General features: G+C 60.6%; 1 protein-coding gene across 2 annotated transcripts in view; it reads right to left on the bottom strand.

Annotated features, from left to right (window-relative positions):
• Positions 1-6,922: 6,922 nt before the first annotated feature.
• TEDC1 (tubulin epsilon and delta complex 1) overlaps positions 6,923-13,420 on the bottom strand; it is an 82,533-nt gene continuing 76,035 nt past the window's right edge. For both annotated transcript variants that reach the window (XM_068164536.1, XM_068164537.1), the window contains one exon: positions 6,923-8,152. In XM_068164536.1, the coding sequence (XP_068020637.1) occupies positions 7,793-8,152 (360 nt within the window). In that variant the 3' untranslated portion in view covers positions 6,923-7,792. The remainder of the gene's footprint in view (positions 8,153-13,420) is intronic.

Raw genomic sequence — 13,420 nt, 5'->3', positions numbered from 1 at the left:
TCTGTGCTTGCACACAGGCTCTGGAAAGCCTGCCTCCCATCCCTCCCTGCCCAGCCACGCCAGGGGGCTGCAGGAGAGCAGGGGCTGGGCCATCCCCCAGCTTCCCTGCTCTGCTCCAGGGCCAACCCCGTTCAACAGGCAGCTCCCACACCAAAGCACCCTGAGAGAAGCCCTGCCGGCCGCCTCCCCGCGGTCACAGCCCTCAGCCTCTGCGTCCTCCCGGGCCCTGCCTGCTGGCACAGCCCCGGGACCCGGTCGCACACGGCTCAGGGAGGATGCAGAGCACACAGGGAAGACAGGAGGGAGGCATGATTAAGCAGAATCCTTTATTCGCCTCCCCGAGCAGAGGAGAAGGTTTTGCCAGCCCAGCAGTCCGAAGGGCAGCAAGGGCCAGCCTCTTACCTGGCATTTGCATTTGCACCCCAGAGGCATTGGGTGGCTGCTGCCAGCCGAGCCCAAGGGCAGGCTCTGTCCGGCCGCGCTGGCTCAGCCTCCCGCTGCCCCCGGCCGTGCTCCACTGAGCCCTTCAGTCCTTCCAGAGGGTTCGCAGCTCTGCTCCCCCCGGAGCGGCCGTGGGCTGCTGCGAGGCGGAGGAGGCTCTTGCCAAGCAAGCGGGCTGCGGTAATGAGCTCAGATGGGAGAAGGAGAGCGGGAGCAGGGGCTGAGAGCTTGCTCTGAGAGCTTGCTCTGACAGCTCCCCCGGTGAATTCCTTGTTTCCTCGTCTCTGAGGCGGCCAGCCACGCGAGAAAGCTAATGTTGAAACACTTCTTAGCCGTACTTAATGTGGTATCAAAGCAGGAGCCACCAAGGGAGCCCAGCTGCCCCCAGCCCGGCTGGCTGCCGGGGCCATGCCTCCCCCCGCCGCCCATTCAGCCCCCGGGAGCGGCAGAGGGCTGCTTCCCCCTGCTGCACAGGCAGCATCTGCCTGAGGGTCCTGCAGCACCGAAGAGAGGCCAGCCCTCTGCCCCCTGCTTCGGAAGGGTGACACAAGTGAGAGCCAAGGGGAAAGAACAAATTCAGGGTAACTTACCTTACTTAGGGGCTTGCAAAGAGCCTGCACTCCCTTCCCTCATGCTCAGCCCCTACGCAGACCAGCGTGAGGAGCTTTGCTCAGGGAGGGAAGGGCTCTTCAGCCCTGCAGAAGAAAGCAAGCCAGGACTGGATGCAGTATGAACCAAGGTGCCAGTCAACAGTGAAGCTCCCTGACTGCTGCAGCTCCTTGGCTAAGTGGGGCCCAGCTGCCTCCTCACTGGGGGATGAGGCTGCAAGGGTGGCAGAGTCCTTTCTATGCAAAAAGCCCCCCAGAGCCAGCAGCTGGGGCTGGGACAGGCACCCCCAGCCCGGGCTTGGGGCTTGCACAGTGCAGGCTGGACACTCACAGAGTCCCCACAGGCCACACATCATCTTTGCCTTCTCATCCACTTCAGAGCAGCCAGGGAGCAAAGCCCCCTGGGGGAGCAATAGAGATCTGGCCACAGCTCAGCAGCTGGGGCACTGGGCTGGTACAGAGGGGCTGGGAGGGTGAGAATGTCCCCAGCCTGGATCACAGCATTACAGAGTCATAGCAACAGTCAGGCTGGAGCAGAGCCTCAGCACCACCAAGTCCAACCTAGAGCCCTGCTCTGCAAGGCTCACCCCTAAACCACAGCCCCAAGCACCACATCCAGGCTTGGGCACTCCACCACCTCCCTGGGCAGCACATTCCAGTCCCTGACCACTCTTGCCAGCAGAAAATTCTTCCTCCTGTCCACTCTGAACCTCCCCAGTGGCAGCTTGAGGCCATTCCCTCTGTTCTGTCACTAATGACCTGTGAGGAGAGACCAGCAGCAGCCTCTCCACAAGGTCCTTTCAGGGAGCTGCAGACAGCAGTGAGGTCTCCCTCAGCCTCCTCTGTTCCACACTAACCATCCCCAGCTCCTTCAGTCTCTCCTCAGCAGATTTGTTCTCCAGAGATGCCACAGGACACAGGCTGCAAGGGTTTGGGCTATCAGCCCATGACAGTGGTACCAGCTGACTGCCTGCCACATGCTGCTGTGGGCTCCAGGAAGCCAAGTGTGACGGTGAAAGACACAAGGCTCTCCCTGCAAGAAACTGAGGGGCAGAGGAGAAGTTGTGCAACCATCAGGCTCCCACTGAGCAAGCACCACAGTGCCACACACACACACTCACACCAACTGCTACCAGCTCAGCCTCCTGCAGGAGCTGGTGGAGGAACCCCACAGGGAACCCAAACCTCTCTGGGCTGGAAATCCCTGCTCCCAGCAGCTCGTGTTTCCAAGCACAGGGTGCAGCCCTTCTTCACCAGCAGGCTCAGTGCCTTGCTTGCCTTCTGCAGAGCAAACCTCCTCTTTTGAGTGGCAGCTGACTGAGGCTGAGTGATCTGGGGGGGGATGTTTCCAGCTGCACAGGGTGAGCAGGGGTTATCAGCCAGTTAAGCACTTATGGCCAATTCAGCCTTCCTAGCACCAGGCTTGGAGAGCAGGCAGCAGCTCCTCCAGAGGAAGGGGTTAAAGGCTGCTCTGCTGTGAACACCACACTGGCTACCAGAAAGCACACACAGGAGAAGGCCTCTGAAAGCTTCTCTTCAGGCTACAGTGCAAACAGTCCCTCAGCAGAGAGAGTGTGGTGTAAACACTGCAGAGGAACTCTGGTGAGGCACTACCAGAGCATGAGGCATTGTGCCCCCAGCCCTGCAGGGAGGGTTGGATGCTGCAGGAGCTCCTGGAGATAGGCTTTGCTGTGGGCTGTCACCCAGGGGAGCATCAGTCACAGGATGCCAGGGGCTGGAAGGGACCTGAAAAGCTCATCCAGTCCAACCCCTCTGCCACAGCAGGGGCACCTAGAGCAGATCACACAGGAACACATCCAGCTGGGATCTGAGTATCTCCTGGGAGGGAGACTCCACCTCAGGGACAGTTCTTTACTGCCTGCCCTTCCTCAGGTGTACTCCATGACCTCGTGCAGTGCACCTGGTGGGTGCTGGTGTTACCCTCTCTGCTGCCATCACCTCTCATAAGCTCCTTTCTTCCTGAGATCACTTAGAAACCCCAACAAGACTAACTCCCCTCAGGATGTTCCAACAGAGAGAACTTCTGCTGTAACCTCTTCAAAAAAAACCCAAACCAACCCAAACCAACCTCCCCCCCCCCCCCCCCAGCCTGGTGCAGATGTTGGGGCAGCATCCCCACCAGCCTTCCCCCACCACCTGCATTCAGCTACCAGCTGCACACAAGGTGGCCAGGCTGCATCACAGAGCTGGCAGGGCTGGAAGGGGCCTCAAGGCTCAGCCAGCTCCAACCCCCTGCCATGGCCAGGGACACCTCACACCACAGCAGGTTGCTCACAGCCACCTCCAGCCTGGCTGCAAACACCTCCAGGCAGGAGGCTTCCACCACCTCCCTGGGCAGCCTGTGCCAGGCTCTCACCACCCTCCTGGGCAACAACTTCTTCCTCACAGCCAATCTCAATCTCCCCATTTCTAGTTCTGCTCCATCCCCCCCAGTCCTTTCCCTCCCTGACACCCTCACAAGTCCCTCAGGAGCAGCTTCCCAGGCAATCCCCCACCCTCCTCTGCCTTCACAAGGTGGGGACACAGCAAAGCAAGAGCTGCTCAGGGGCTGTGTGCCTCTGCTCCCTGGCTGCAGTGGGCTGTTTACAGCACTCCCCAGTTTCTGTGAAGCAATACTTAACATTTACCAAGCATGCTTGAGCCCAGGGATGAAATGCACACTTGAGTCAGCCCTGCCTGCTGCAGCACCTGCTGGAGGCCAATCAGCCATTTGGATGCTGGTTGCCAGGAGTCCCCCAGGATGGCCATCCCCCCTTCCACAGCATCTTTGACTGCTGACACAGGGCCAGGCTGGTGACAGAGGTCACTGCAGCCTTTAGAAGCAGTGAGCTATGATGGTGAGAGAAGAGATTGAAAACAAGGTGAGGAAAACACTTCACAAGAGGTTGGAAGTGGCCTCTGGAGACCATCCAGCCCAACCCCCCTGCCAGAGCAGGAGCAGAGAGCCCAGCACAGGGCACACAGAACACATCCAGAGGGGGCTGGGAAGGCTCCAGGGAAGAAGACTCCACAACCTCTCTGGGCAGCCTGCTCCAGGCCTCTGGGACCCTCCCAGGGCAGAAGTTCCTCCTCATGCTGAGCTGGAACCTCCTGTGCTGGAGTTTCCATCCACTGCCCCTTGTCCTGTCCCAGGGAGCAAGTGAGCAGAGCCTGTCCCCTCCCTCCTGCCCCCAGCCCTCAGCTATTGATAGCCATTGATCAGATCCCTCTCAGCCTTCTGCTCTCCAGACTGAAAGGCCACAAGAGTGGCCTGAGGTGACAAACACCTCCCTGCCCATGAAGTGTGACTGTGGTCACCTGGTTCACTTTCCTGCCCTTGCTGCAGCTGCTGCTCATCCAGGGATGGTTGTCTTCTGCTTTGAAGTGGTGTTTGTCACACAGCAGCTCCCAGCAGTCCTGGAGAGACAGCTGGTGCCTCCCCAAGCTCCTGAGGCCTGGACAGCAGCTGCACTGCAGCTGCACCCACATGCCTCAGAAGCTGTGATCAGCCACCAGGACATGACCACAGCTCAGTCCCTTGTGCCCAGCTCCTGAGAGCTGCTGTGGGTGTTCACATGCAGCCTCCACAGGAAAACCACCCTCCAAAACCCGATGCCCAAGGGCACCAAGTCCCTAAAGCACCTCCTGCTTTGTGCTAGTGCTGAGGAGCAAAAGGAGGAGAGGGCTGCAGGTGTCAGTCTTTAAAGCACTGCCAGCTAACAATGCCCTGCTGCTCTTCCATGGAGCCCACAGCAGCTCTGCTCTGGTGGTTGTATAGAGTCACAACCAGGCTGGGAGAGACCTCCAAGATCACCAATCCACTCACCCAACCCTAGCCAATCAACCAGCCCATGGCACTGAGTGCCTCACCCAGGCTGCTCTTAACCCCCTCCAGGGATGCTGACCCCAGCCCCTCCCTGGCAGCCCCTCCCAAAGGGCAATCTCTCTGTTGTGCCCCTGAAACAAAAGGCAGTGGAGGACTGGTGCCAGAAACCAGAGCCTGTACTTGCCTGTGCCCTCTGCAGGAGGTGCCTGGGGCACACCAGGCCAGGGCACACCATGGGTGGAAGGCAATCCTGCCTCAAGCTGCTTGCAGCTGCAGCTCTCTTGGTGCACAGGCCAGGCCAGGCAGGTGCCCTGGCTCTGCTGGCAGCTGCCCACAGGGCCGCCTGGGCACGCACCATGCAGTACAGGCAGCTGCCAGGGCTGGCTGCAGGCACTTCCATCCCCCACACACACTGGCACACAGACACAGCCCAGAGGGAACTTACTCCTCAGGGTCAGGCAGGGCCAAGGGGCTGCAGCTGCTGTCTGTGCCCAGGCAGGACCCTCGGATGGAGGCTGAGGCACAGCGCAGCCGGCGCTGCCCCCCGCGACAGGAGGCCTGCAGGAGCCACTGCTGCCAGGGGCACAGCAGCAGGGCAGGGTGGCACAGCAGCAGGGCAGGGTGGCACAGCAGCAGGGCAGAGGGGCACAGCAGCAGGGCAGAGGGGCACAGCAGCAGGGCAGGGGGGCACAGCAGCAGGGCAGAGGGGCACAGCAGCAGGGCAGAGGGGCACAGCAGCAGGGCAGGGTGGCACAGCAGCAGGGCAGAGGGGCACAGCAGCAGGGCAGAGGGGCACAGCAGCAGGGCAGAGGGGCACAGCAGCAGGGCAGGGGGGCACAGCAGCAGGGCAGAGGGGCACAGCAGCAGGGCAGAGGGGCACAGCAGCAGGGCAGAGGGGCACAGCAGCAGGGCAGGGTGGCACAGCAGCAGGGCAGAGGGGCACAGCAGCAGGGCAGAGGGGCACAGCAGCAGGGCAGAGGGGCACAGCCTTGAGCCAGCCCTGCTGAGGCACAGCAAGGCACCAGCCAGGCCTGCACTCAACTGAGTGCTCTCACCACGCTCAGGAGCCCATTTGCCCACTCTCCCCTGCTGGCAATCCCAGAGGAGCTCTTGAGGGCTGTGGTTAGATCTGAATGGGATGCAGCAGGGAAATTCCCTTGGATCAGAGCTGAAGGGCAGGACATGCTCAGACAGGCTGGTGCTGCCTCTCCTGTTAGCTCCAGGATATGTTTCCTTCCCATTGATGAATGATTTGTGGTGAGCCTGCATCAGCCATGTGCCTTGAGTCTCAGCAGCCCTTGGGGCCAACACCCTCCCAAGGCTGCAGCAGCTTCAGACTGCTCATCCCCTTCACCTACAGGAGTGGTTTGAAAGGCCAAGGGAGGTGGACTGCCTTTTTAAGGCCAGCATTGCTCTTCCAGGAGCAGCAGCCCAGGGCCACCCAGAGGTGGATGTCACCAGCCCAGCTCCAGGGCTCTGTTTGCCACCCCCAGTGCCAGCTGCCAGCAGGCTCACTGGTTGTGAGTGACAGCTTTGATACACACACACATACACACATACACACACACACACTCTCCCAGGGGCTGCCCCAGCTCTGCATGGCTCACTGCAGCTCTCTAGCTGAGAGCTGCACTCCTCACTAGCCTCCCTCAAGCTTAGTCCTGGGGCAAGGCACCAGCTCCATGCAGAGGAGAGGCTGCCTGCAACTCAGCTTTCCACTGAGCTCCTGCCCTCCTAACCTAGCAGCAGTGCTGCCTTCAGCTGGGTGAGAGCAGAGCAAGGCAGCCCTCCCCCTGTGGCTCTCCCCTGGCAGCCACTGCCACTCTCTCCTGGGGCTCAAGCCTCTGTGGCTCAGCTGGTGCAGCAGAACCCAGGCTGCAGATGGTCTCCCTGCAGAGCACCAAGCACAGTGAAAGGTTCCTCACACCTGGCTGCTGAGCAAGCTCAGAGTGGGTGGTGAGCAGTGAGGCCACGGGGCTGCAGCAGCAGCCAGAGCCCCAGCCCAGTGCTGACAGCAGCTCACACAGCAGAGGCAGAGTTGGCCTTTAACCACACTGCTTTATTCCTGGAAGATGTCCCAGCAGAGGCTGGAAACATGCCTTGGGAAAAGCCAGCCAGGGGAGGGGAGGGGAGGGGAGGAAGGCCAAGTGACAAATATTTGCCTGTGCCAGGGGGAAAGGCCTCCAGAGGCAGGGCCTGGAGACTCCTCAGGCTTGGAAATTAAGGTCCTATTTTTCCTGTGGAGAAACTTCCCCCAGCAGATCCCTAAGTTCCCTCCCTGTGACTCCTAAGTGGGTGCAGTGGGCTCCTGCCTTGCTCTCTTGGAGAGCCCAAGTACCTCAAGTGCATCACAGCAGCAAAGGAAGCCAGTGTGTTGGTCTGTTTATGGTGAGGCACGTGTTGTGCTTCGTGCTGGCTGCACCAGGGGTGCCACCACCCTGCAGAGAGCTGCACCAAACCAGCACACTGCCTTGGGCACTCCTTGGTGGCATGCCCTCCAGGAGCTGCACTTTCTCCTTTCCTGGCTAATGCACCTCCCAGGTGCTGGACAGCACTGCAGGCAGCCAGCACTCGCCTGGGCAGCCTCAGTGTGTGCCAGGCCCAGCAGCTCAGCACTGGAGAGGGCCCAGGCCTTGGCAGCAGAGCTGGGAGCCCACAAGCTGAGATGGATACAGCCCCACACCAAGGCCTGCTGCAGAAGGTGATTGGCAAGGTCAGCAATAAAGGAGCTCCAGAGGGAGCCCCCAGGGTTATGGCCCCAGCACAAGTCCCAGAGCAGAAGGAGTTGTGATTCCCAGGCTCAAAAGTCAGAAATGGGATTTGGTGCCTCCCCCTGTGCCCTGCCCCTGCCAAGCTGCACAACATCCTCTGGCCAGCTCAGCCCATTCCTTTGCTTTCCAGACTCAGCCTTCTCTCCTCAAGGGGGGACACAGATCACTCCCTCCAGCCCTTCTGCAATTCCATCCAGCCTCTGCCTGCACTCCTCCTGCAGCTGCTTCAGCTCTCTCTCCAGGCTGGCCTCCCTCCTCTGCAGCTCTCTGATCACCTCTGCAGCACTGACAGCTGACACAGGCTGCTTGGAGACAGATCTGCTGCAGCCCCTCTGGCTGGCAGGCTGCTTGCCCCTGAACACCAGCCTGCCTGAGCCATGAGCTCTGTTCCTGCCTGCAGCACACAGCTGTGTGAGGTCTTGCAGCTTCAGTTCAACACTCTCCTGGATCTTCCTGGCAGTGGCAGGGAACCCCTCCTCCTGCAGCTCTCCCTTTCTTGCTTTCACCTGTAGAGAGGAGAGAGAAAGGCAGGGGAAGTCTGTGCTGCATTCCAGTGGGAACAGAGAACCCCAACCTCCCTCCAGGAAACACCACAGAGAGAGCTGCAGTCAGAGCTGCAGTCAGCCACAGGGAGCTGGGGCAGCCCCTGGGAGAGGACCAGGATGGACCAAGGAGAGGAGAGCCAGCTGTGAGTGTGGCCTAAGTGCATGGCCCTGCCAGCTGAGCTGAGCTAAGCTGTGCTGTCTGGCAGGCAGCAGCTCCAGTGGCCAGCAAGTGCTGCAGCCTCTTGGTTGTGGAGTCAGAGCCTGCCAGCTTCCCCACTGGGGGCTCACACACAGGGGCCCTGCACTCCCTCACCAGGAGTGGGCTTGGCTTCAGAGCAGAGCACATGGAGGGGCAAGAAGGGCAGAGCCAGCAGAGTCACCTTCACCACTGCTGTGCTTGAAGCCAGCACCTTCCCCTAACAGCTGAGCTGCCTGCTGAGCAACAGCACTACTGCAGGTTGCCCATGCTCTCTGCCTGGCAGTGCCAGCACACAGGGATGGCAACTGGCAGCTGGGCAGTCCTCAGCTCTCATTAGGGGGCAACAAACAGGGACAGAAAGTGGGGCAGGGACACAGAAAGAGAGGCTAAGGCCAGAAGGAGCAGCAGGCAGCAGAGCTTCCCTGCAGACAGGCCCAGTAAAGCCAGGCTTCCCCTGGGACAGAACTCAGACTGGCTGAGAGAAGCAGCTGGGAGTGCTGGGATCTCCCCAGGGCATTTGATTGAATGGTCTCCAACAGCTGGGTGTGGAGAAGCTGCAAGGCACTGACTGCCTTGCCAGCCTCACCAGTGGCTAAACAGGGCTGCAGTGCCTCACCTCCAAATGCAGCTGCCAGTGGGGAGACATCCCTAAGGACAGGGACCCTGCTAAGCCCTTCAGGCTGACACCTCCTGGTCGGTTTTGGTTCCTCCCACAACCACAACCACAACCACAGCCACAGCCACAACCACAGCCACAACCACAACCACAGCCACAGCCAGAGCCACAGCCACAACCACAGCCACAGCCACAGCCACAGCCACAACCACAGCCACAGCCACAGCCACAGCCACAGCCACAGCCACAGCCACAACCACAGCCACAGCCACAACCACAGCCACAGCCACAGCCACAACCACAACCACAGCCAGAGCCACAACCACAGCCACAACCACAGCCACAGCCACAGCCACAACCACAACCACAACCACAGCCAGAGCCACAACCACAGCCACAACCACAGCCACAGCCACAGCCACAACCACAACCACAGCCACAGCCAGAGCCACAACCACAGCCACAGCCAGAGCCACAACCACAGCCACAACCACAGCCACAGCCACAGCCACAGCCACAGCCACAGCCACAACCACAGCCACAGCCACAGCCACAGCCACAACCACAGCCACAGCCACAGCCACAACCACAGCCACAGCCACAACCACAGCCACAGCCACAACCACAGCCACAGCCACAGCCACAACCACAGCCACAGCCACAACCACAGCCACAGCCACAGCCACAACCACAGCCACAGCCACAGCCACAGCCACAGCCACAGCCACAACCACAGCCACAGCCACAGCCACAGCCACAACCACAGCCACAACCACAGCCACAGCCACAGCCACAGCCACAACCACAGCCACAGCCACAGCCACAGCCACAGCCACAGCCACAGCCACAACCACAGCCACAGCCACAGCCACAACCACAGCCACAGCCACAACCACAGCCACAGCCACAGCCACAGCCACAGCCACAACCACAGCCACAGCCACAGCCACAGCCACAACCACAGCCACAGCCACAGCCACAGCCACAGCCACAACCACAGCCACAACCACAGCCACAGCCACAGCCACAACCACAGCCACAACCACAGCCACAACCACAGCCACAGCCACAACCACAGCCAGAGCCACAACCACAGCCACAGCCACAGCCACAGCCACAGCCACAGCCACAACCACAGCCACAGCCACAGCCACAACCACAGCCACAACCACAGCCACAGCCACAGCCACAGCCACAGCCACAGCCACAACCACAACCACAGCCACAGCCACAACCACAGCCACAGCCACAGCCACAGCCACAGCCACAGCCACAACCACAACCACAGCCACAGCCACAGCCACAGCCACAGCCACAACCACAGCCACAGCCACAGCCACAGCCACAGCCACAACCACAGCCACAACCACAGCCACAGCCACAGCCACAGCCACAGCCACAACCACAACCACAGCCACAGCCACAGCCACAGCCACAGCCACAGCCACAACCACAACCACAGCCACAGCCACAACCACAGCCACAACCACAGCCACAGCCACAGCCACAACCACAGCCACAACCACAGCCACAGCCACAGCCACAGCCACAACCACAGCCACAACCACAGCCACAGCCACAGCCACAACCACAGCCACAGCCACAGCCACAACCACAGCCACAGCCACAGCCACAACCACAGCCACAACCACAGCCACAGCCACAGCCACAGCCACAGCCACAACCACAACCACAACCACAACCACAGCCACAGCCACAACCACAACCACAGCCACAGCCACAACCACAGCCACAGCCACAGCCACAGCCAGCCAAAGCAGCTCAGCCAGAAAAGCAGCCAAGCTTCACAGAACCACAGAATGGTAGGGGCTGGATGGGACCTTGAGAGATCATCCAGTCCAACCCAGTGAGATGGCGGGAAGGAGGGGAAGGGAGGGGAAGGGAGGGGAAGGGAGGGGAAGGGAGGGGAAGGGAGGGGAAGGGAGGGGAAGGGAGGGGAAGGGAGGGGAAGGGAGGGGAAGGGAGGGGAAGGGAGGGGAAGGGAGGGGAAGGGAGGGGAAGGGAGGGGAAGGGAGGGGAAGGGAGGGGAAGGGAGGGGAAGGGAGGGGAAGGGAGGGGAAGGGAGGGGAAGGGAGGGGAAGGGAGGGGAAGGGAGGGGAAGGGAGGGGAAGGGAGGGGAAGGGAGGGGAAGGGAGGGGAAGGGAGGGGAAGGGAGGGGAAGGGAGGGGAAGGGAGGGGAAGGAGGACAACAGGGAACACTAGAAGCTTAGATCCTCTGCTTGTCTCTCTCCCTCCCACCCTGTAAAGCCATCTCTGGTGCCCCAAGCACCTGGCAACAAAGAACAGGAGAAAACACACAGCAGTGTTAAGCAGAACAGGGCAGTGCCTGGGGAGCAGGCAGGGGCTGGCACAACTCCCCTGCCCCAGGGAGGAGCAAGTGCCATCCATCTTCCAGTGCAAGCCAATCTCTGGTCTGTGCCAGCTGACCCTCAGCTAAGACACGACTGCCAAGCCACAGAATCAGAGGTATGACCTCCAGGTCAGCAGGCATGCCTCCCAGGGCACAGCAGCACAGAATCACTCAGGTTGGAAGCCCCCTGGGATCAGCAAGTGCAACCACCAAAGCCACTCGGCAAACTTGACCCCTAAACCCCAAGCACCAGGGGAAAGCCAAGCTGCCTCTGCCACCTGCACGAGTCCCAGAGCCCTCCTGCAAGCTGAGCTCTGGAGTGCAAGCTTCAAAACAAAAGCAAGAGCAAGAGCCCATCCCCCAGGGAGAGGGAGGGCAGGATTCAGAGGGAGGTCACCCAGCGCCTCAGCCCTCCAAAGCAGCCCTGCAGCAGGGAGCTTCCCCAGCTCAACCCATGCCCCAGCCACGGGGACAGGCACAGCACTTGCTGCAGACCCAAAAGCAAGGGAGAACAGCTGACAAGGGCCTAGGAAGATGAAATGGATGAGCACCTGAGCTGCTCAGCTCAGAGCCAGCCACTGTGTCCTGCTGTGAGAGTCATGAGCCGTGAAATGCTTCCCTGCAGCCCGGGCTGAGCCCCGCGGCCAAGCTCAGCTCAGGTCGAGCTCAGTGCTGGGGACACTCCCAGCCCAGCCCCGAGTCCACTCGGCAGTGAGTCCCTCCCTTCCCTGGCCCCAGGTGAAGCTGGACAGCTCCTGGGGCTCTCAAACCTGCAGAGCCACGATCAGACATCAGCAGCTCACAGGCTGCACTCGGGGCTGTGTGGCACCTCTCTGCCCCACCACAGCTCAGCCAGAGCCCACAGCAGAGCCAGCTGCAAGAACAAGAGCTCCAGGACTGCACAAAGCCTCTCCTGCCCCTGCCGAGCTGCCCGTGCTCAGGGTCAAGCCAGCTGGAGAAGGAAAAACAGGAGGCTTTTCCCAGGCAGCAGAGAGTTTTGGTGCTGAAAGCAATTCTTATGGCAGGTGGGGGTCAGACTGCCTGCTTCCACTGCAGCCAGGAGGGGCAGGCACAGCTAGCCTCCCCTGCTCACACCAGCCTCACCAGGGCTTCACTCACCCAGCCCACAGCCCTCAGCAGAGTTTCTTCACCAGTTTTGCAGCCAAGGAATCTTCTCCGTGGTCTGCTGATGTCTTATCCTCCCCCCACTCCCAGCCCTGCTCAGGAAGGACTAAGCACAAACCCAATCAGATCAGGCAAGGAATAAATGTCCCTGGGTCTCCCCTGGCCTGCTCAAGGCTTTGCCAAGGCAGAACCAGGAGGCCTCTGCTGAGTCAGGGATTTGAGCAAGGAGGTGAAGCCAATCCTTACCCCTGAGCACGAAGCAAGGCTCCCCCTGTCCCAAAGTCCCCAAGGAACCCCAAGCCACCTCTGTGCTGCTGGCTAAGAGACTGCCTGGGGGGCACTTCTCTAACAGCACTGCAGAAGCAGCAAAGCTTAAAGCCCTCAGTTCAGTGCTCCCTGCTCTCCCCACTGCCAGCCAAGAAAGGGTGTCTGCACAGGGGATCTAGGGCTGGAATCCAGGGTGGGAAGAGAATGTCCCATTGTGTGCAGGGAGCCCAATCACTCAGCAAACACAGCCACAGAAGGCTCTTTACCTTTCACATTAGCTGAGGCAGGGCAGGAGCAGGGCTGCACTAAAGTGTTCCTGAAGAAACAAAGGCTCTCACACTCTCCACCCCCAAGGCTGGAGGGTTTCATTATCCATGGTGCAAGGCAGATGATGGAAGAGCACAGTCCCCAGCACCCAGGGCACTGAGCTCTAACTCCCAGCAGCAGCCTGAACAGGAACTGCTATGCTGGAGCAGGAGCAGCTGTAAGGACAAGGACAAGAGCCTCCCAGTCAGGTGTCAGGAGAGCAGAGTCACACAGCAGCCAGGCTGGAGCAGACCCCAGCAGCACCAGGCCCAGCCCAGAGCCCTGCTCTGCAAGGCTCAGCCCTAAGCCACAGCCCCAAGCACCACAGCCAAACCACCTTCAAAC

The sequence above is a fragment of the Melanerpes formicivorus genome, unplaced genomic scaffold (assembly GCF_026170545.1).
Source record: "Melanerpes formicivorus ecotype bairdi unplaced genomic scaffold, bMelFor1.0.p_v2 SCAF_81, whole genome shotgun sequence".
Taxonomy (NCBI): domain Eukaryota; kingdom Metazoa; phylum Chordata; class Aves; order Piciformes; family Picidae; genus Melanerpes; species Melanerpes formicivorus.
The sequence above is the reverse complement of the archived record's forward strand: the minus strand, read 5'-3'. Positions and strand labels throughout refer to the sequence as shown.